The 24452-nt window shown below is 48.3% G+C and overlaps 1 protein-coding gene across 1 annotated transcript; it reads left to right on the top strand.

Moving 5' to 3' along the window:
* The first annotated feature begins 873 nt into the window (after positions 1–873).
* Positions 874–24048, top strand: PACC1 (proton activated chloride channel 1). Its single transcript, XM_075267170.1, has 8 exons — positions 874–987; positions 4690–4792; positions 5590–5799; positions 9355–9509; positions 11680–11822; positions 21510–21654; positions 21833–21940; positions 22956–24048. The coding sequence occupies exons 3-8, from the start codon at positions 5688–5690 to the stop codon at positions 23115–23117; spliced, it is 825 nt and encodes a 274-aa protein (XP_075123271.1). The 5' UTR covers positions 874–987; positions 4690–4792; positions 5590–5687; the 3' UTR covers positions 23118–24048.
* The last annotated feature ends 404 nt before the right edge of the window (positions 24049–24452 follow it).

Genomic DNA, 24452 nt, shown 5'->3' with positions numbered 1-24452 from the left:
ATGGGTCGGAAATGCCGCGTTTTGCCTGCTGTGGGAAAAATCGTTGCGTTTTACAGTAATTGCAAAGTGGATGCGATTCATGTGACTCCCATGCCCACTTTACATTAAAAAACTGCAGTGTGAACATGCTGCAATTTCCAAAACCGCCACGGTTTTGGAAAATTCCATATATCAATTATATCTACAGAAACGCTGGCGGCTTTCCCGTAGATATAATGGTAACAGAAAGTCCACAGAGGAAAACTCTCCAAACTTTCTGTGCAAAGCGCTGCGGGAAGAACCGCAATGTGTTCCCGCTGTGGCTTTTTCCCCGCAGCACTTTAGCGCTATGGATCGTCCCGTGGGGCCTTAGTCTTTAATCACACATGCAGTTTTTTCCAAACAATTGGAAAGATACAGCGTGCACTTCTACTTCTCCTTGTTGGATCCATTTGGGACTTTGACTCCAAAAAAATTGCAACAACAAAAAAAAAATGCAGAAAAAAAATGCTGCAAAAATGTAGCGGAAAATGCAGTCGCGTTTGCACTTTTTTTTTTTCCTCTCCCATATAAGTCTATGAGAAAACGCTTAAAATTTGCAGATACAGTTCACACTTGGAGTTTTTCATAATACAAGTGCGTTTTCTTTCATTTCCCGGCACTGTAAACCGCAGCGTTTTTTTCTCTCCGCACTAGGCTTGCACTGACTCTATTTACTAATATCAGGGTGATCTTTGGTTGCAATCGCATACAGTATAGGGTAACACAACTGTAGGACTACACATCCCAGCACTCCCTGCTGACTACTGAGCAAAAAGTTGACGGACTACATTTCCCGGCAGGCTCCTGGGCGTTGTACTGCGCATGCGTGTAGCTGTCCAGGGACAAGGCACGGGACAGAGGAGCAGCATCCTGTAGTGAGACCCCGGGAGACCCCGACCTATCGCCACCCTGGATTCCCTGCCCAGTGCCCTGATCAGGAAGGAGATCTCCAGATCCTACCAGGAGGTAAGTGATCGTGTGATCTGTGCGATCTCATCGGCCGCTTCACACTGCTCTGCAACCTGTAGATCTCCAGCTGCGGTAGTAGAACTACAACTCCCAGCATGTCCGGGCACACTAGAAGAGATCCTAGAACACTCTGCTCTGAGACTACAACTCCCGGCATGCCCTGACACAGCTGATTGGAAACTGAAACTAGGTAGCAGACCCGGGCAGACAGATGTTGTGGAACTACAAGTCCATGCAAGTCCTGATGACCCACTGCTATAGGACTACAAGTCCCAGCAGACCCTGGCAGTCAGCTGCTGTGCAACCACATCTCTCAGCATGTCCTGCCTGCCAGCTGTCAGCATGGCCTGGTTGGTGCAAGTTGGGGAACTACAACTCCCAGCGTGCCCTGACACAACTGCTCTGAAACTCTTAGCAGCCAGAACAACAACCCCATGCAAGCCCCGGTGACTCGCTGTTGTGGGACTACAAGTACCAGCAGACCCTGGTAGCGCTCCCTGACAGCCTTCTGATATAAGACTACAAGTCCCAGCATGTCCTGCCTTATACGATAACTTCTGCTGTGAGGACACTTGGAAGGGAGCAGGACGGCAGGGTCAGACTACACTGGGACATTTTGCAGTCTGTTACCATAAAGACACATAGTAATGCATAGGAGCTGTAGCAGTAAGAGATGTTTCATTAAGACCGCCCCTTTAAGTAGTGTCCGTCCAGTATGTCTTGTGTAACACAAACCTGTCCATAGTATATAGATATTTGTATGTAGATTGTGAGCCTCATATAGAGATCACAATGTACATTTTTGTCCCCTATCAGTCTGTCTTTGTAGAATGGGAGGAAATCCACACAAACACGGGGAGAACATACAAACAAGCAGATGTTCTTCCTGGCGGGATTTGAACCCAGGACTCCAGTGCTGCAAGGCTGCACTGCTAACCACTGAGCCACCGTGTTGCCATAGTTATATTATTGACTGGCTGCGTGTCACTTTATACCGCCGGCTGTAGGTCAGGTGTAGGTCACATATCACTTTATACTGCCGCCTGTAGGTTGGGTGTAGGTCACATATCACTTTATACCGCCGGCTGTAGGTCAGGTGTAGGTCACATATCACTTTATACTGCCGCCTGTAGGTTGGGTGTAGGTCACATATCACTTTATACCGCCGGCTGTAGGTCAGGTGTAGGTCACATATCACTTTATACTGCCGCCTGTAGGTCGGGTGTAGGTCACATATCACTTTATACTGCCGCCTGTAGGTTGGGTGTAGGTCACATATCACTTTATACTGCCGCCTGTAGGTCGGGTGTAGGTCACATATCACTTTATACTGCCGCCTGTAGGTTGGGTGTAGGTCACATATCACTTTATACTGCCGCCTGTAGGTCGGGTGTAGGCCACATGTCACTTTATACCACCGCCTGTAGGTCAGGTATAGGCCACGTATCACTTTATACCGCCAGCTGTAGGTCGGGTGTAGGCCACATCATGTCACTTTATACCACTGCCTGTAGGTTGGGTGTAGGCCACATGTCACTTTATACTGTCACCTGTAGGTCGGGCTTAGGCCACATGTCACTTTATACCGCCACCTGTAAATCAGGTGTAGGCCACATGTCACTTTATACTGCCGCCTGTAGGTCGAGTGTAGGCCACGTATCACTTTATACCGCCGCCTGTAAATCAGGTGTAGGCCACATGTCACTTTATACCGCCGCCTGCAGGCCGTATGTCACTTTATATCACCACCCCTAGTATACCGCCGCCTGTAGGTCAGGTGTAGGCTGCCGTGACTTTATACCACCACCCCTAGGTCAGGTGTAGGCCGCCTGTCACTTTATACCGCTGCCTCTAGGTCAGGTGTAGGTCACATGTCGCTGTATACTGCCACCTGTAGGCCGTATGTCACTTTATATCACCACCCCTAGTATACCGCCACCTGTAAGTCATGTCTAGGTCGTGTGTCGCTTTATACCACTACCTGTAGGTCGGGTCTAGGCCGCGCTCTGGTTGCGGTTACGTTAATACATTATTTATTGCTATTCCCAGGTTGACTTTTGTCACTTAGATTATCTCGTTCACCTCCAGGAGTTACTAAGAAACCAAGGAGACAACCAATATGGCCGCCATTACATCTTCTACCAGCTTTCCCAAACTACTGAATGACATATTTCCCTTTTGCGCCACAATACATCCTGCATTATATATAACTAGGAAGATTTGCTGTTTGGGAGTCTGGGAAAGCTGGATGACAACCCATCTGACGCTATGATGGCAGCCATTACATACAGACATGGCAGAAGAGGAAGACTCCAGGACTGGGATAGACGGAAGGATGTGCACAAGGAAGTTACAAGATAAAACGAACAGGAAATGTCTTATTTATAGAGCTGCTTAGTCAGTGTCTTCATCTGACAGCTATTCCTATAGACCCCCCCATACATGTGCACCCTCGGCATGTATTTCCTATAGAGAGAGGGAAACAACAGGTCACCGGCATCGTGATCCTTCTTTATCTCCCTGCATGAGCCACTGGGGCCAGTCGGGACCCCCCTATAGATATTAAATGGTCATCTGGCTAATAATAGTGGTATAATAATACCGCCATACAGTGTGACCATATAATATTGTGTATGAGAACGGAAGGATCCTCAGGCGGTATAACCTAAGCTAGTCATAGAGCAGATGTAGGAGATCAGCGGCGGCGCTGTCCCTGCCTCTTATCAGTTTCCATCTGTCGGGCACCATTGTACCGTGTAGTGATACGTGATCCGAGGAGATGGCGACAGTGACTGCCGTCGGCACAATTCAGATGGCGGTTATCCATTTCTGATGTATGGCTGTCATCGTCAGGGCGCAGAGCTGGACTATATAACATACAACTCTACCTTTCTCTGGTATCAGCCACTGATGACATCCGGTATAGCCCCCATTACAGTTCCCAGCTTTCTTAGAGGCCAGAACGGCATATATACTTAGTTACGTTGTGACGTGGGGGGGGTGTGTAAATACTAATATAATTCCCTTGTGTCCTGTTATATCCGCGTCATCCTGAATTCCTGTGGGGGAGGGGAGATAACATTTCAGGAATTTTCGTCAGGAAGTGTCCTGTGTTGGGTTACAGAGTACATGGTGCGGGGTCATCCTGGTTTTGTCCTCTCTATATCTATGCTGTATACGGTATATGCCTTATTGCCATTCACTAAGGTTAAATCTGCTATAAGGTGAATTATTCGTTGGCTGAGGGGGCATTATGGGGGTGTCCGGTTTTGAAAACCTATTTTTATGCCCCCTATTAGGGATCTGTGAGGATCGGGATCCTCATCTCTTGACTAGAGTGGTCTCTGACTCTGGAGGACCCATCCTGACCGGTGTTACATAGACAACCATTAATATGAAGGGTCAGTCTGTAATACTTCATCTCTCCAGTGGTGGTGCTGTTGGGAAATTGGCAGGTTTTCCATGTAGATCACATCTGATCGCTGGGGGTCCCTGCTTATGGACACGTAAAGATTGTCCCAGACAGAGGACCCCTTTAATGTGACCCAAATTTCATGATGTTTGTGCTCACAGTTGTCATGTAATATTTTATGTCTTTATATGGATATTTGCTGGAAAAAAATTCGAATTTTTTTTTAAAAAAAATAAAAAAATACCTCTAAATATTTTTATGATAATTTTCTTACATTTTCCCTGCAGTTAAGTGAGGAGTTGGAACAAGCTCCGGAGGATGTGGAGGAACTGGAGGACGTGGACGAGGAACGGGATGAGCAGGAGGAGGCCAACGCCGAATCTCTACCAGGTGACCTCACAGCTCACCATTGGTTAGGATAGGTTGTAAATAAGAGATTAGTGGGGTCTGGCACCCAGGACCCCACTGATCAGCTGCCAGATTAAGCCTCCTACCTGTTTTCATCACACACATCTGGTCCCATAGAAGTGAATAGGATGGGGTGTAATTACATCTGATGGCCACTATGAAGCAGTGTGTGCTAAACAATGGTGAGGTCACAGCTCTTGTACGAGTGCCACGCCCCCTTTATACAGCTGATCAGCGGGGGTCCTGGGCATCAGACTCTAACTCATCTCTTATTGATGGCCTAGGCCACAATTTAAAGGAGTTGGACATCCCCTTTAAATTTTATGTTGAGGCATTTTCACAGTGAATCCTTTGATCTCTCCAGTCCGAGGGTCACTTATACATTTCAGAAGTTCCAGCGTTAAAGTATTTTAATCTGATGAATGTGACCATGAACGTAACTGACCCGCGGCACGACATTACAGGACAGTCCTTGACACAGACAGAATCCTCTTTGTCAAATCATTCCTGTCACTGCCATGCAGATTAACTGAGTGCCCTGTAAAGATGGCTCCCCCGCCATGATATTCCAGTAGCCTGTCCTGAGGATTATGTGCAGGGTTCTGTAACTGTGGAAAGATTGTACGTGAAAGAGTTACTAGGATCTCTCAGTAGTGCAGCCTCAGGCTTCGGGCCTATACCTTCAGACAACCATATCTCTGCATAGAAGTAAGATATTATGATATGGTTTTGACTTCTGTATTAATAAGCTTTTATTGCCCCTCATCCGGTTTCGGCAGATCGAGAGCTGGACCGGAGCAGCCCCTCGGTGCGGTTCAGCAGGACGTGTCTGAAGAACGTGTTCTCGGTGCTGCTCATCTTCGTCTATCTGCTGCTGATGGCCGTCGCCTGCTTCCTGGTCTATCAAACCATAACAGACTTCAGGGATAAGCTCAAACACCCCGTCATGTCCGTCTCGTACAAAGAGGTCCATGTGTACGAGGCGCCAGGTTAGTTACTGATGTTTGATTGCACGACCACGTAGAAGTAAGGGTTAATAGCGGTATCGTTCCATAGTAAAACATCTCTGATAGATCTTCTCTAGTTCTGCCTCTGGATTACGTAAGGACACAAGTCATCAAGGAGGAATGTACAAATATCAGTTAGTGTCCATTTTGATAGGCGTCCATTTTTTTTTTTTGGGGGGGTGGGGGTTATAGACGAACAACCAACAGTAGTGTGATCAAACCCTGGTGGGGACATGCCTGTCAACCACTGAAGTCTGCAGCAGCTGAGGTGTGCATTATGATGTTCTGCAGCAGCTGAGGTGTATTATGATATTCTGCAGCAGCTGAGGTGTGTATTATGATGTTCTGCAGCAGCTGAGGTGTGTATTATGATGTTCTGCAGCAGCTGAGGTGTGTATTATGATGTTCTGCAGCAGCTGAGGTGTGTACTATGATGTTCTGCAGCAGCTGAGGTGTGTATTATGATGTTCTGCAGCAGCTGAGGTGTGTATTATGATGTTCTGCAGCAGCTGAGGTGTGTACTATGATGTTATGCAGCAGCTGAGGTGTGTACTATGATGTTCTGCAGCAGCTGAGGTGTGTATTATGATGTTCTGCAGCAGCTGAGGTGTGTATTATAATATTCTGCAGCAGCTGAGGTGTGTATTATGATGTTCTGCAGCAGCTGAGGTGTGTATTATGATGTTCTGCAGCAGCTGACGTGTGTACTATGATGTTCTGCAGCAGCTGAGGTGTGTGTTATGATGTTCTGCAGCAGCTGAGGTGTGTATTATGATGTTCTGCAGAAGCTGAGGTGTGTACTATGATGTTCTGCAGAAGCTGAGGTGTGTACTATGATGTTCTGCAGCAGCTGAGGTGTGTGTTATGATGTTCTGCAGCAGCTGACGTGTGTACTATGATGTTCTGCAGCAGCTGAGGTGTGTGTTATGATGTTCTGCAGCAGCTGAGGTGTGTATTATGATGTTCTGCAGAAGCTGAGGTGTGTACTATGATGTTCTGCAGCAGCTGAGGTGTGTATTATGATGTTCTGCAGCAGCTGAGGTGTGTATTATGATGTTCTGCAGCAGCTGACGTGTGTACTATGATGTTCTGCAGCAGTTGAGGTGTGTTATGATGTTCTGCAGCAGCTGAGGTGTGTATTATGATGTTCTGCAGAAGCTGAGGTGTGTACTATGATGTTCTGCAGCAGCTGAGGTGTGTACTATGATGTTCTGCAGCAGCTGAGGTGTGTATTATGATGTTCTGCAGCAGCTGAGGTGTGTATTATGATGTTCTGCAGAAGCTGAGGTGTGTACTATGATGTTCTGCAGCAGCTGAGGTGTGTACTATGATGTTATGCAGCAGCTGAGGTGTGTATTATGATGTTCTGCAGCAGCTGAGGTGTGTACTATGATGTTCTGCAGCAGCTGAGGTGTGTATTATGATGTTCTGCAGCAGCTGAGGTGTGTATTATGAGGTTCTGCAGCAGCTGACGTGTGTACTATGATGTTCTGCAGCAGCTGAGGTGTGTGTTATGATGTTCTGCAGCAGCTGAGGTGTGTATTATGATGTTCTGCAGAAGCTGAGGTGTGTACTATGATGTTCTGCAGCAGCTGAGGTGTGTATTATGATGTTCTGCAGCAGCTGAGGTGTGTATTATGATGTTCTGCAGCAGCTGAGGTGTGTATTATGATGTTCTGCAGCAGCTGACGTGTGTACTATGATGTTCTGCAGCAGCTGAGGTGTGTTATGATGTTCTGCAGCAGCTGAGGTGTGTATTATGATGTTCTGCAGAAGCTGAGGTGTGTACTATGATGTTCTGCAGCAGCTGAGGTGTGTACTATGATGTTCTGCAGCAGCTGAGGTGTGTATTATGATGTTCTGCAGCAGCTGAGGTGTGTATTATGATGTTCTGCAGAAGCTGAGGTGTGTACTATGATGTTCTGCAGCAGCTGAGGTGTGTACTATGATGTTATGCAGCAGCTGAGGTGTGTATTATGATGTTCTGCAGCAGCTGAGGTGTGTACTATGATGTTCTGCAGCAGCTGAGGTGTGTATTTTGATGTTCTGCAGCAGCTGAGGTGTGTATTATGAGGTTCTGCAGCAGCTGAGCTGTGTATTATGAGGTTCTGCAGCAGCTGAGGTGTGTATTATGATGTTCTGCAGCAGCTGAGGTGTGTACTATGATGTTCTGCAGCAGCTGAGGTGTGTATTATGATGTTCTGCAGCAGCTGAGGTGTGTATTATGAGGTTCTGCAGCAGCTGAGCTGTGTATTATGAGGTTCTGCAGCAGCTGAGGTGTATTATGATGTTCTGCAGCAGCTGAGGTGTGTATTATGAGGTTCTGCAGCAGCTGAGGTGTATTATGATGTCCTGCACTGACTAGCACATAATACTGTATACTATCCTCTACCGCCAGTGTGTTCCTGCTATTTGCAGACCAGTGTTTGGTACACCCTGCATGTGATCTGTGTCCAGCTACTTCTCCAGGGATAAGCGGTGCCCCTGTGTGGCCGCTCATCTCTGTATGATCCTCTGACCTGTCATCTTTATAGAAATACATTTTACAGTCGTATCAATGAACATCCCTCCGTCTTTTCCTTCCTTATTATGTGGTTGGGTCATGTATAATGTTGGGTACATTTGGGGGGTCTCTCACCCGGTGAGGCTCAGCTTCTTCTCCTTTGCGGGTATGTAGGAGCGCAGATAATATCTATTATAGCAGAAACATTGCTGAATAATTTACACTTTGGTTTGGTCAGAGGTAGCATTGTCTGCCAATGGTGTCAGGTTCAGTGCTGCAGATGGAGTTGCCTTTGTAGTGTAGACGGTATTATATAGTGGTCTGTAACTGTGCCGATACTTTGCTTCACTTCTCCTGTACTTCATCTACGCTAGCTATAGGAATACTCCTGTCAGTCCCTGCACAGAGCTGTGGATCACTATGAGGGTTGTAGTGTGTATATCAGGTAAACCATCCACTGTAGTGCACCATACTATACCGTACAATAGTGCACTGTGCTGAAGGAATTACTGGAGATGTCACTAAATAACAGCTGCGCTCCCAGCCTACAATCTACCAGAGTCCCCGGAGGAAACCCACGCAAAGACGGGGAGAACATACAAACTCCTTGCAGATGTTGTCCTTGGCAGGATTCAAACACAGGTCCAAGCCCGGTTTCTGATTAGCAAACAGAGCGGATAAAATAGACACTTAAAGTGGACCTTTCACATCCTCAGAGATTGGCGGTATTATATACTGCTAGGGCCGCACTGTCAGCTTTGCCAGTATACACCAGAGTGTCCAAAACTAATGGCATTGATGTCTTTGGCACCTGGGCACATATACATATATATATAATACCGCCAATCTCTGAGGACATGAAAGGTCCTCTTAAAGTGTCCTCCAGTTCTAAAACCACACTCAAACCATTCCTGCTTTTACACTGCTGTATCTTGCTTTTTAAACATTGCTAGGTTGTAGATAAGAAGCTGAAAGTCCACAGGATAAATCAATTACCCGACCAGTCGTCACCTCTCCGGTATTATCTCTTCCAGGTATCGCCATATATCCAGGTAACGCTCGGCTCCTGAGCTGTGAACATCACCTGTACGACCACATCCCGCCACTAAAGAACCCAGGCCAGCCGGGGAAGAACCACTGCATCACCCAGACCATAAACTACACCGACCCCTTCACCAACCAGACCACGGTAGGGGCGCCCTCGTATCTTGTGCACAGGTTCACTTGGTGCAATGTAAAGTTTTCTTCTCCAGTCACATCCAATGTAAAAGTCTGGAGGTTAGAATCTGTAAGCTACAATCTGTTCAAGGGGTTGTCCATCACCCAACAGTAACGGATACTTGTGACCTATTCACAGTATGTTATTGGTGGGGTTTGATATCCGGACCCCGCACTGATCAGCTGATCTGGTCAGAAGTCATATAGAAGGTATATAGCCGGTAGCGGCTCTGGTGTATAGTGCAGCTACCCGGCATCACTCTACAGCAATGGCGCTGCTCCCATTCACTTGTATAGGAGCAGAGCCGCTACCGGCCATATACCTTGTATCAAGCTTCTGCCATCCTGATCAGCTGATCGGTGTGGAGTCCAGGTCTTAGACCCCACTAATCTAATATTGTTGGCCTGTCCTGTAGTTCAGGCGTCGGGAACCTTTTTGGCCGAGAGGAGCCATGAACGCCACATATTGTAAAATGTAATTCTGTGAGAGCCATAATACCCCAGAGTATAATAATCGGAGACCCAGGGGCGATAAAACCCACTGTTACTTACCTCTCCCTGGCTCTGCTGTACTCTCTGCTGCTATCGGCCATCTTCAATGACGTCAGGGACGTCATGTGACCGGGAGGCTTATGTTGCGACGCATATGGAGCAGGCCCCAGTCATGTGACATCTGGGACATCACGCAAGTAGTTCCGACGCCTGCCCGGAGAGGTAAGTAACACTGTTTTTTATGTTCCCTTAACATTCTTGGGCCTCCGATCATTATACTCAGGGGTCCGAAAACTACTGGGGGCCAAATAGTTACGCCCCATCAAAAGAGCCACATCTAGCTCGCGTGCCATAGGTTCCCCACCCCTCCTGTAGTTCCTCAGTATCCATTGCCCATTGGGTCTCAGGAAACCCCTTTAAGACCCCTTTTATTCCGTATGTAATCTGGAGTATGTTCTAAGCGTGTTCTGTCTGTACTTATGAATTACAATTGAAAACCTCTAGAGGGCAGCACTGACCACGATTAGCAGATTCCGCACATTTCATATCGCATAGGATGACATCACAATTCTGTTTGCAGTGACATTTCTGGTCTTCATAGAGATAAATGATTTGTGTTTCGGTGATGTCACTACACTGACTACACTACATCCCCATATAGATGACAGTCACTGGAACCTTCCTCATCACTAGGATGAAGTGTCCGCAGCACTGCTACCGCCATATACAATTCCTCCTATCCCCCCCATGCACACGCACACTTACATGGGTTTTCAATGGGCGAGGAGATTAAAGGGATTCTGCAGGACTCAAAAACATCTGCTTTATTCTTCTCAGCTCGTGACATCACGCCCGTTGGTCACATGGCTATGCCACTACTCAGTCCCATTCATTTTAAAGGCATTGCCAACGTGACCACCGGACATGACGTCACTTCCTGAGAAGAAGAAAATAACCATGTCTTCAAGTCCTGAACAACCCCCTTAAAGGGAATGTGTCCCCAGAAAATGAATTTTCCATTTTTTTTTTAAAGTACCAAATCCTGCAATTTTCTCTCTGACCACTAAGCCCAACAATAGACTTCCACTTGCTAACTCTATAGAGGTTTTCTTTGCCGCCATCAAAAAATGAGTTCCAATAGAAGATAACACCTCTATAGATAACACCACTGACCCATCTTTGCACCCACTACTGATAATAAAGGATGTGACAAATGATCTTCTCCCCACTTATTACTGCCTATGGCCATAACTATGCTGTAAAGCAGATCACTAAATGCTGTTAACAGAACTGTCAAGATGGCCGCCCCCATAATCATGTACAGAAAATAGAAAAAATTAAAAACGTGATAGATTTCACTATCTGGAAATCTATTTGGGCGACATGTTCCCTTTAACCCTGTGATCAGCCAGTCGGCGGAGGTTCACCTAATGTGTATGGCCATATTTAATTTCCCATACGTAAGGGGTTAACTATTTCTGCGTGTCCTTCTCCGTCTCATCATCCGATCGCTTTGATGTTAAACGTTATCTTAGATGTCAGAAGCCTTCGGTAAACCGTCAGTGATTCAGCGCGGTGACACATGACCCCGGGGTGGGGTGTGAATACTTTTTATGGGCACCCTAACCTTTCATGTCCTTGTGTTGTAGAAGCACGCCCTCATCGTTAAAGGGCCCTGTGAAGTTCGCAAGCGAGAACTGGTCTTTCTGCAGTTCCACCTCAATGAGACAGAACAAGACTTCAGCGCCATTGACTATCTGCTCTTCTCTTCCTACAAGGACTTCCTAGCCAGGTGTGTCCCTCTGATAAACACTACAGGCACGACCATTGTCATGGAATGAGGGCGGGCTGACAACCATTGCAGTATGCCGGGTCACTCAGTTGTAAAATGGTAATATTTAAAGGGGTTTTCAAGGAATTATAAATGTATGGCCTATCACTTATGACGCGGGAATGGGGGCTGAGCTGCAGTACCGGTGCCGACCACTATACAGGACACAAGGCAATTGCATCCAGCTCCGTGCAGGGTATATTGCGGGCATTGGAACTGACCCTATAAAGGTGCGCCATCTCTAGATAATACCCCCTTCCTCCAATCACATATTGGGGTCAAAGGGGTCCTACAAAAAGGGGTCCTACTAAAGGGGCTACAAAGGGGTCGAGCTGCCTGACCTACAACCGCTACTACAGTTTGTACCACGAATGAGCACCATGTATACATTACCGAGACTCACGCTGTTTCGGTGCAGCAACTCTGCGCAGGTCCTGGGTGTTGCACCCCCATAGATATAGTATTGGTGGCTAATCCTTTTTTTTTTATAACTCAAATTTTTATTGAAAATTTTTTTTAAACAATAAGAAAAGAAAAAACAATTACAAGTTACAAGGCGAACACCCGCCCTGCGAACAGAAAAAGCACACAGTGCAACACAAAATACAATCATAGAAGAATTAAAAAAAAAAAAAAAAAATTAAAGACAAAGAAAGCACCATAGAAAAAAAAAAGAAAAAGGAAAAAAAGGGGGGGGGGAGGAGGGAGGGGTTAGTGGGACAGATGAGTGGGGGAGAGGACTAAATGTGGGGGGTGAAAGGGTAGGTAGGGGTGAGTGTGAGCAGTCAGGAAACCAGTGAGAGCGCTCGCCAGGTCATCCATACCACAGCCAGTTGGGAAGGGCTCGCGAGCAACCACTGGTCAAATACCTGAGACGAACAACAAGAGTATCAATCAGAGGAGGGGTCAGAGCCCAGAAGCGTCCGGTACTCTGCAGACTGTTGAAACCTGAACCAGTAGAACCAGGTTTTGATGTACGCCTCAGTCGTGCCATGCAGGAAAGACGTGAGATTTTCCATGCGCATTATCTTGTTGACCTTCGAAATCCAGAGGGAGAGAGGAGGAGGATCCACTCGTTTCCAAAAAAGGGGGATACAAGCCCGGGCAGCGAGGATCAGGAATCTAAGTAGGGAACGCTTAAAGACCTTAACAGAAGACTCACAATGATTAAGGAGGAACAGGGCAGGGCCCAAATGGTGAGAAGTTTCAGTAAGCTGGAGGGTTATCCGCTTGACCCCCTCCCAGAAGGACGAAAGGGCAGGACAGGACCAAAAAATGTGTAGCAGCGTGCCTTCCTCGTCGCCACAGCGCCAACATAATGGGGAGACCTGAGGAAACATAGCATGGAGTCTCGTAGGAACCCTATACCAACGGGACAAGATTTTGTAGCTGGCCTCCTGGTGGCGAGAGCTGATGGAAGCAGTATGAGAAAGGCGAAAAATGCGCCTACGCTGCTCCTGAGAGAGGGAAAGGAATAAGTCAGATTCCCATTTCAACAAGAACGGCGGAACAAAGTCCTCCGGAGGTTCAACCAGGATCCGGTAAGTGAGCGAGAGGGAGTGGCGAAGGGGGCCAGCACCAACACAAATCTTCTCCAAGGGGGTAGGTTCGACACGGAACTCTGCAGGAGCAGGGAGAGAATGTAAAAAGTGACGAAGTTGCATCCCTCGCCAAGCATCCAAAGGGGGCAGCTCAGGAGGGGCCTGGGAATTCAGAAGTGTAGTCCATCCCCCAGCGTCCTGGAAGTGACAGGCACGGAAAATCCCATGACGGCGCCAATTACGAAAAACTCGGTCAAACATTCCAGGTGGAAAGGCAGGATTGCCCAGCACTGGGAAAAGAGCGGAATCCTTAGGGAGGAGAGTGGAGCGAACAAGGCCCCTGGAGCAAATCCGAAGCGTGGGACCAAGGGTAGGATGAGAAAAGAGAGATGACAATGAGGAGGAGTCCAGCCATGGGGCAACCTGCAAAGGGATCGGAGAGAATGCCTGTTCGATGTAGACCCAAGGTTTAGAAACAGCATGCCTACACCAGTCCACGACACGAGTCAGGTGGGTAGCCAAGTAATAGGACTTCAGGTCCGGAAGCGATAAACCACCGCAACTCTTGGGACGAAAGAGAAAAGCCTTGCTCACTCGGGCGGGTCTGCCCGACCAGATGAACTTCAGTTGGACGGAAGTGAGGGATCTAAGAAAAGACAGAGGGATGTGAATGGGAAGCGCCTGCATCAAGTAGAGAAGACGAGGGAGAATGTTCATTTTAAAAATCGCGCATCTCCCGAACCAAGTAAAGGCTCCAGTGGACCATCGAGTACAATCAGCCCTGATAGACGCCAGAAGTGGGGGGAAGTTGCAACGAAAGAGATCTTTCGGGTCCGGAGTAAGATAAACCCCCAAATATTTGAGAGAAGTGGGGGCCCAATGAAAAGGGAAAGATTGACTCAATGAGGTGGCCGCCGAGGAGGAAAGGGTCACATTAAGGGCTTCCGACTTCGAAAAGTTGATTTTAAAATTCGAAAGGGTCGAGTAAACCTGAAAGGCAGATATCAGAGATGGAAGAGAAACATGAGGGGAGGAGAGAAAAAATAGCAAGTCGTCTGCATAAGCCGCCACTTTGTATAAACAGGAAGAATGAGCAGCGCCTGAGATGTTCGGGTCGGCTCGAACCTGGCGGAGGAAGGGTTCAAGAGTCAGGACGAAAATGAGAGGCGAGAGGGGGCATCCTTGCCTAGTGCCATTTCGGATAGGGAAGGACTGGGACAATAAACCGTTCACCCTAACCATCGCTGTAGGGAGAGAGTATAGAGCCATGATCCAACTCATCATGCGATTTCCAAGGCCAATATGTAACAGGGTCTCTTCCATGAACCGCCAGTTGACCCTGTCGAAGGCTTTCTCAGCGTCAGTTGAAAGAAGCATGAGAGGAGAGCCCGATTGTTTAGCCCCATACATGAGGTTGATAGCTTTGGTAGTATTATCTCGAGCCTCACGGCCGGGTAAAAATCCAGCTTGATCCGGGTGAACAATATTTCCTAACAAGGGCGATAAACGCGTCGCAAGGATCTTGGCTAAAATTTTTAGGTCAACATTGATTAGCGAAATGGGGCGGTAGTTAGAGCACAGAAGAGGGTCCTTTCCGGGTTTGGGGATAACCGCTATGTGAGCACACAGGGAGTCACGACAAAGGGCCGAGCCATCGGTGAGAGAATTGAAAACTTTCAACAGTCTGGGGCGGAGTTCAGGGCCAAGTTTCTTATAGTATACCAAGGTAAGGCCGTCTGGGCCTGGGGCCTTACCCGTTGCCATACTGGAGATAGCTAAAGAAATTTCCTCTTCAACAATAGGAGATTCCAAGGCCGTCAATTCCTCTAGAGACAACGACGGGAGACCAGAGGAGGAGAGATAAGAACGAATGCGATCTCGGAACTCCGCTTCAGGGAGAGGAGAAGGGCCAGAGTTTACAGAATACAAAGAGGCATAGTAGTCCCGAAAGGCAGCTGCAATATCAAGGGGCATGTGTAATCGAGTACCCTGGGCGGAATTGATGCATGGAACGTAGGTGGAGGACTGCTGAACCCGAAGGGCCCTAGCTAGGGAACGCCCGCTCTTATTTCCAAACTCATAAAAATGACGTCTGCATTTAGCTAGAGTACCCTTCACCCTATCAGTGACGAGCGTACGCAATTCTTCTCGGGCGCTGGCAAGCTGGGAATAAACATCAGGAGTGATTTGGCGTTTATGAAGAAGTTCCAATGAGCGGATCCGCTGCAGCAGAGATTCAATACAAGCCCGGCGTTCCTTGTTTAAGCGGGAACCATGTTGCAACAGGATACCCCGGATAAAACATTTGTGAGCCTCCCACACCATCGGAGGAGCAATCCCCGACAATTCCTCCCTCTCAAAGTATTCCCCCAAACGGGTCTTAATGTCATCCAGGATGGTTACGTCATCAAGAAGTGATGCGTTAAGTTTCCACTGACGCTGGAAGGGAATAGGAGAGGACAAGGAAACAGACAAAGTAACCAAAGCATGGTCGGAGAAAGTAATGTTATCGACTTCCGCAGCCAACAAAGAGTGGAGATGTTGGTGACGGATAAAGAGGTAGTCGATACGAGAGTATCGGTGATGGACCGGAGAGTAATAGGAGTAATCCCTATCTAATGGGTGGAGTAACCTCCAGGAGTCCACAAGCTGGTGGGAATGAAGGTCCCTCTTAATCCTCCTGATGAGCGAGTAAGGGTGAGAAGAGACGCCAGCAGAAGAGTCCAATGAAGGGTCTAGGACCAGATTAAGATCACCCCCCGCCACCAGGAAGCCCTCCACAAAGCCGTCCAACAGCCCTAAGTAAGAACTAAGGGCACGACCCTATCCCGAGTTAGGCAAATACAAAGAGGCAAAAGTAAAAAGCTGAGAGGAGATACGACCCTTGACCATAACAAGTCTCCCCTCAGAATCAGTGCGAGTCTCCAAATGTTCCCAAGGCAGGGAGCGAGAAATCAAGATACTAGTCCCTCTGGATTTCGGGTCAGGAGAAGAGCTATGATATGCATGAGGAAACCAAGCATTAGTCAACTTGTATGGCTTGGTAGAGCAATGGTGAGTTTCCTGCAAAAATACAACATGAAGGCGCTTACCTTTGAGCAGATTGAAGAGTACGGAGCGCTTCTCTGGACTATGAAGGCCTCTCACATTGAGGGAGCCCACTGTGATGGAGGAAAGGCGATCAAGCGGAGGCATGGAGGGAGACGGGCTTTCCCAGCTCACACCCTAGGAGCAGAGGGAAAAAAAAAAAAAAAAAGGGGGGGGGAGAGGGGGGGGGAGGGAGGGGAGAGGGCGAAGAATTGAAGAGGGTAAAGGGGAGGGAAAGAAAAAAAAAGAGAGAAAAGTAACAGAGTAGAGGAAGGAGAGCAGTAAAGAATGAGGGGGGGGGGGGGGGAGAAAGGAAAGGGAAAAAGAACCAAGAGTAGAACAAATCTAACTACCCCTAGACAAATGGGCCAGGGGCACAACAACAGACAGGAAGGAGTGAGGGAGTAAGAAAAGATGGGGGAGAAGTGGGCCCGCAAGCACCACGAGTGTACCTGGTAAGGAAGACCCTATGCCCCCACCCCCAACAAAGTGTAAAGGGATAGGAAGCACAGGGCTACAAACTGACTCTAAGGTCCAAATAACAACATTGTATAAAAACACAGCAATATCAACAAGGGCCATCTATAAAGCCCAGCAGGCACAGGATCAAGAGGAACAGAGTAGTCACAGAACAAAATAAAATAAACATAGTGAAAATGTCCACCAACCGCGAAACAAGTCCAAGACCACTCAACATAAAAGGATATTAACACTGTCCTGTGGGCAGATCAAAGACCGGCGGCATGAGGGCTCATGCTTCAATGGGAAGCTGAGCTGAGAGATCTGGTTGGCGGAGCGGAGACCCAGGCGGATCTGGTATTGGAAGACGTCGTGGAGATGAGTTTCGCCGAGGTCTCTCTCTGGAAGCAGCCGAAGAAGAACGCCTGGAACCGCGGCCGCGCCTGGATATAGTAGGGTGGGAGGAATCCAGAGCAAGCCAGTTCGGGACTGAGACAGGGCGCACATCCAGGGAGGCAAACAAATCAGGCAAGTCCGCCGGGGAACGGACAACAATCGAAAACGAGCCAACACGAACAATCAAATGGAAGGGATGACCCCACCTATAGGAACCTCCACAGTCCTTAATCAGAGTCAACACCGGCTGAAGGGCACGGCGCATAGCCAATGTGCGGGATGAGACGTCTGGGTAGAGCTTGACAGAGGCATTCTCAAAAGGCACCGATCCCATATCCCAGGCACACCTCAGGATATGTTCCTTGTCCGTGAAGTAATGTAGTCTACACAGAACATTTCTAGGATTAGCAGGGTCAAGCGGGCCAGAACGTTGGACTCTATGCACACGGTCCATCATGAAGGTAGCATCCAGCGGGCGTTGAGTCGCCATATTGAAAATGGTATTAATACGGCTGATCAGATCATCCTGAGGGCCTTTTTCTGGCACTCCTCGTAATCGAATATTATTTCTGCGACCCCGGTTCTCCTGGTCATCCAGGAGCAAAGCAATTTGTTGAAGGCGGGCCTCAGAGTGGGTTTGATTGCTCTCCACTGCAGACAGGCGTTGTTCCAAAGAGGACAGTGTTTGATCAGTAGCGTCAGCCCTAGTAGTAAGTTGAGACACATCAGACTGGATCGCACCGAGGGCCTGTGCCTGGGATTGTTCCATTCGGGAAACTACAGCATCCAGGTCCTGTTTAGTGGGCAGAGCTTGAATAAGGTCCCGAAGTAGCTGAAAGTCCGCAGAGGCAATATGGGCTGCCGAGCAGGGCAGGGAGGCTGAATCCATGGATTGCACGTCATGTCCAGGGAGGGTGGCAGACAGTGAAGGAGGTGGCTGCGATTGGCGAAGCGGAGGAGATGGAGGAGCCATGTCATCAGTGGCAGACCCAGTAGCCGAGGTTCCAGATCGGGACAGGAAGGTAGAGATTGACGGTGAGTGAGTAAGAGAGCGACTCGGCATGCGGGAAGGAGCAGTAGAGGTGTTAGGACGTCTTCTGGACATATCACAATGAGAAGCGACCATAGAAGGTAATGAAGGTACACTCGCAGTATCACCAGGCCTTACATGAGGCGGTCACACAGTTCCATAGTCAAACCTGGTACCCATGAGGTGCAAAAGGAGCAATGGGAGAAGTGCTAGTTCCGTGGGGATATACTGCAGAACGTGGAACACACAGCAAGTGGAGGAAGGTGAGGAGCCCCCCCTGATGGTGGAGTAGGGGCTCAGCACTCCCTTCACACCACTGCAGTGCACGACAACAAAAAAAAAAAATTTCCCTGCTAGAAAGGTCTCTGAAGAGGGTAAGAAAGTCCAAAAAACAGTAGGGAGTACTCACAGAGTTAGCAGAATGTCCCAGCAGAAAGTGTCAGGATGGGAGCCAAACAGCAGGGGGGGTGAGGTGTCTCCACTTCAGGCTATGCAGGGATGCCAGGCAGCAGGTAGAGCAAGGGGTTCAGAGAGCAGAAGAGTTCCCTTACACACTGCATTAACCCCTTCACCAGTGGAAGTGTTGTCAGTTAGTCCCAAGGGACACTGTCTATGTGTGCCAGATGTAAAGGCAGGGGGAGGGAGGCTCACCATTGGTGGCTAATCCTAAGGATAGCCCATCAATAGTACAAAAAAGGATAAGTCATCAATATCAGATTGGTGGGGTCACCGCAGCTGCTTCCACTCTGCTCTGTTCACACTAGGGTAATGGCTTCAACAATGGGTTAATGGCCTTGTATGATGGCTTGTAGGATGTCAGCGCAGATATTTCCCAACCTGCTGTCCCCGTGTCTGTGTCGGTATAATGAGGCGGCTGAGACAATGTAGCCTTGTGCCTGGGCTAAGAGCTCCTGTACATGTAGATGGCGGCTGAATGATCCCTTTGTTTGGCGCTCTCGCAGGTTCCCCATTACCTTATTACCGTGATGGGCAGGATAACAGAGCGCCTCTATTGTTCAGGACATTGACTGATGTCTATGTAAACATCCTCGCGTGTGTGCATCACCTCAGACCGCTCCAACAGCGAGCAAGCGGAGGCGCCGCAGCCCCAAATTAAAGGGGAATAGTCATTTTTATATACCCCATTAGGAAATTCTGATTTAAGGGAGGCTCCTCTGCTCAGGATACTCATCTGTTAGAGAGGAGCTGCTACAAAGAGTGTCTCTCGCTCTGGAGGACCCAACGTGTCCATTCATTACTTAGAACTTCCATTGATTTCAATAAACACCCTGTAATGCTTCATTTCTCCTGTGGTGGAGCTGTCTGGATCCCTCTCATTTATGATGAGGTGTGTGAATGGTCAGAAATGAGGCGCCGCAGGGATTATCAAGACTGGCGTACTAAATTTGCTGCCATCTTGTATATGACCAAAGTTTTCTTTGGAAAACTCTCCTTATATAGACAATGCACAACGAGGAACCGAAAAGAGTAAGGATGAGTTAAAGGGGTTTTCCTATTAAGATCACTTACCCCCCTCCCCTTATCCACAGGATAGGGGATAAGTGTCAGGATCACTGGGGATCTCCCAGCGATCAGAAGAACAGGGGACCACGTTCACATCTCTTTGTGAATGGAGCGCCTGCGCACTTATATGATCGCTGCTCCATTCGTTGCTATATGGCTGCCCTATAACGTTGCACTCTCCGGTAGCCCTGGAACAGCGAATGGCGCGCCAGTCACGCTCTATTCTAAAGGAGAAGGCATGGGGGACTTTTGATCACTGGGGCACCCGGCGATCTGATACTTAACCCCTATCCCGTGGATAAGTCTCCTTAATGGGACATCCCCTTTAAGGCGTTGCAAACTTTCTACACTGAAGATGTTGCTTTGGTTCCTTGTGTTACAATGCAAACAATCTGACAATTTTGCAATGTAACGTGGGCCAAAGATTTTCGGGTCGTAATTCACACCAAGAATCTGCAACAAATCCCGGTGTCGGAGTATAACCTAAAGAATTTGGGAGTGTTGCCCTTTATAACGCCCATAGAACACATGGCCTCTGTTACCTATGTCCTACTGGGTAGTCTGTATAAAGCTCCCAACCCCTCCATCACCGCCTCAAATTCCTCCCCTCCTCTCTGACCTAAGGGCTCAGTCACATGACCCTATGGCACCTTATGGAGCCGCGCTCTGGCAGGATCGTTCGCTCCCTACATCTGGAATCTCTTCCTGAAACAGGAAGCTCAGGATGTGCGCAGCATTAGGCCCCGCCCACCATTCTCCCCTACATTTCTATCTATACGGAGCGCATTTACGGGACCGTCTGGTATAAATCTAATAAACACCAATGAGCCGCACCGAATTTTTTTTCTTTCCAAAAAACCTACTAAATGTTTCTGGATCTCTGACAACAAACATGGCCGCTCTCCTTTCTCATTATTCAATAATTATCCGCGTTCCAGCGCTCAGAAGAGTTATTTCATTATCCCGAAACCACAGACAGTAGAAACCGAAATAGCGAGTGAGTCACCTCGCAGAAACAATTACCCAAGTGACGCGCCGCGCTCCATCTGCTGCACCTGCTCCAATTACAGTGCGTGTGCGAGCGGCGAGCCCCAAAGTTCAGCCTTGTCTCCAAATAGACCGATCCAGAGAGACTTATTAAATCAGCCGCATCTGCCCGACACAGCGATCCCATAAAAATCTCTCAAAGCTGTAGGACTACGAGGTGGTTTGTGGACTACAAGTCCCAGCATGGCACGTGAAGGGTTAAAGGTGTCAACACCGGAGAACTAACAGCGACGAAACGCAAATTCGTAGGTTAGAGAGGAAAGAGACAGTCTGGACCAGAATTAACCCAAAAGTTTCAGACTTGACCCAGACTTGAGGTCACAAGTCGCTGGGGCCTGTGATTGGGTGTTGCATCAATCAGACTACATAGGGTTTGTGTGTAGTCTGTTGCCATATAGACAGATAGGTCTGCACAGGAACTGTCACAAAGCAGTAGATTATTTGCAGCAAAGACTATTCTTTGCTGCAAATCTGGACATCACCTTTAAGAGAGAGTTTAGTCCCACAATACAGATGTGTTTGGATCTCCATAGAAATCTGTTAATCGATTGTTGTATTTTCCAGCCACAACAAGACAAAATTCATGCAGGACTGTGAAAGTTCCTTCTCCAGCTGGAAATTCTCCGGGGGCTTCCGTACGTGGGTGAAAATGTCCTTAGTAAAGACGACCGAGGAGGACGGGAGCCAATCGGTGGAGTTCAGACAGGAGGTTGGTGGTAATGTTATGCTACAGTATGGCGGATTTATTAGGATGGCCGCAAGGTCCCCAGAAGGTGCTTGTGGTGATCACTCTACTCGCAGGCTTTGCCGTGGAGCGCTAGGCCCGTTCAGTGACTAGGTGACAAGATGGCCGCCATTCATTGTACTGACTCCTCTTCTCATCACAGACCAGCGTCGTCAACTACATCGATCGGAGGGAGACGACGGAAAAGGGCGACCAGTTGTTCTTTGTGGTTTTTGAATGGAAAGACCCGTACATCCAGGAGATACAGGACGTGAGTATCAGACATCCCCCCCCCCATCGCAACATCAAGGTTCATGTTCATTGATCTATATATGTACTAGCTATACCCATGACTTCGTCCGCGGCCCCCTCACCCCCTGCGTGCCCCACCTGCAGTGCCGCCCCGGTCCCCCCGCCTCTGCCTTGTGGGCGCAGTAGGCCCGTCCAACAGCAGTGCGCCCATGCACCCCCACCTTGTGCTCCTCCGGCCCACTTCCACTCCTCTCACCCCCCAACTTTTTTTCCCTACCCGCTCCTCCATTCCCTCCCTCCCTCCGACCCCAGGGCCCTTTCCCCCCCCTTCCCACACCACCCCGGGCCCCCTTCCCCCCTACACCCCCCCACCCTGTGCCCAGTTTTTGCCCTCCCTAAACAATCCCACCACCCAAACCTGTGACCCCGGGCTCACCCCACCCCGGGCACCCCGTGTGCCAAGGTTAATGGGGTGCAGAGGGTTAGCAAACCGTGCTGCGCAGCTGCTGCAGCCATGCAGCCAAGCTCCAGCGATGCCGGCTTGCAGGACGCCATGTTCCTCATGTCAGCGTGCGGCCAGATTGTAGTTCTACAGCTACGCCCCCGCAGTGGCCGGGTCCAATTGGAGCCCCGCGCCTGACGTGGTGACGTCAGCTCAGGTCCTGCATCCTACACGGACAGTGAATTCGGTTCTCGCAGACGGCCAAACCGGTAACATACGGGGATTGTGAGGCGCCTATGTTCTTTTCCAAGTGCTATTCTAGGTATGTGCCAAATTTCACTGAAATCCGTTAGGGGGCGTTGCGGCGTGAAAGCGGAACAAACATCCAAACACACAAACTTTAGTAAGGATATACTATGTGTGTGTATGTATACACATTATATATATACATATTCCACAGGCTGCTGCCCATTATTTCACAGACATGGCGGCCGGCAGGTATTACGTCACCCATGGACTATATACCCAACCCTATACATTGCTTCGATTTCCTTGTCCTTTGTCATCTCCCTCCTTTATGTTTGGCCCGCAGATCATCACCGCCAACCCCTGGAGTATGATCGCGCTGCTCTGCGGCGTCTTCCTGGTTTTATTTAAAGCCGCAGACTTTGCCAAGCTCAGCGTAAAGTGGATGATCAAAATCCGAAAGCGGCATCTGAGGAAGCGGGCCCGGGAGCTGAACCATATAAGCTGAAGCGGACATCTCCTTCTTATAGTCTTGGCCCACGACTGGGCATCTATGGAGCTGCTGGATCGGCGCTTGGGCACTGCCCCAAAATGTGGACTTGTATAGGATTAGTAAATTTACCGGTGGCATGTGCCGCCATTAATCCATAGCTGTGAACTGTTTATACCGCCATAGAAGAAGACGGTGAAGACGTCTTGGAATTACTAAGGTTTATGGTTGGTGACCAAGTAGACTGGGAATACTTAAAGGGGAAGTCACTTCAGGAGACCCCTTTAATATGCCTTCTAAGGTCATATGGGCATCATAAAGGGGGATCTTTTGCTTGGGTCTCCCATAGACAAATAACTCCTTTCCCCTTTATCTATACCTTATATTAGGGAATTGCTTAAATAGCGACTCCCTAATATAAACCTTATAGGAATTTGATCATTATTGGAAGGCAAATATGGCAAATTTGGAAACTTCTTGTAGGCCGGCACTGCTGCTATCCGGCGCCCTGTGGCGGGCCATAGGTCGTATGGTATAGCCTTCCGTTACTAGTGACCGACGTTCCATTCATGGAGGTTTAGAAGGTGAATCTTAGTTCTAATATTTGCCATGTTACTTATATTTAATAGGCCAAAATCCCTGCCATAAAGCTGATAAAAAATGATAAATTGCTGACTATCTGCTGCTACCACTAGGGGGAGCCATTGAAGTTTTTTTTTTAATTGTTGCAATGAGCTCCCTCTAGTGGCAGATTTTTATGTCAATTTTCTGTAGCGCCACGTTACCATGTGAACGTACCGTAAACCACAGACAGTATTGCTGTATACACTTGTACATGTGTATGTATATATGTAGATTACAGATCATATATGGCGCCCAATCAGGACTGGTAACACTGGAAATTTAGAGGGGAGGTCACATCAATGGGGATTTTAAAGGGATTATTAATTATTATTATTATTAATAAAAGGAGATTTTTTAGCTGTCCAGGACCATGATACTGAGCTCCACTTCCTCTTCTCAGGCCAGTGACATCACGTCCATTGGTCACATGGCCATGCTGCAGCTCAGTCCCATTCAAATGAATGGGGCTGAACTGCAATACTAAGCACAGCCACTATATATGGAATGGCGCTGTGCTTGGCAAGTAGTGAAGAGATCCCGGCAATCAAATCATCGTTCTGATCAAGTCCTTTAAAGGGATTTTACCGAATCATGCAGAGTATTGCAGCTCAGCCCCATTCACTTCAGTATAGCGTACTGAAACATCTTTTGTGGAAGCCATGTTGTTTTATCCTGGGACAACCCTTTTAATTTCCAGAATTATTAAAGGATTATGGGTAGAAACTGTCA

Source organism: Leptodactylus fuscus, chromosome 3 (genome assembly GCF_031893055.1).
Source record: "Leptodactylus fuscus isolate aLepFus1 chromosome 3, aLepFus1.hap2, whole genome shotgun sequence".
NCBI classification, from domain to species: domain Eukaryota; kingdom Metazoa; phylum Chordata; class Amphibia; order Anura; family Leptodactylidae; genus Leptodactylus; species Leptodactylus fuscus.
The sequence above is the reverse complement of the archived record's forward strand: the minus strand, read 5'-3'. Positions and strand labels throughout refer to the sequence as shown.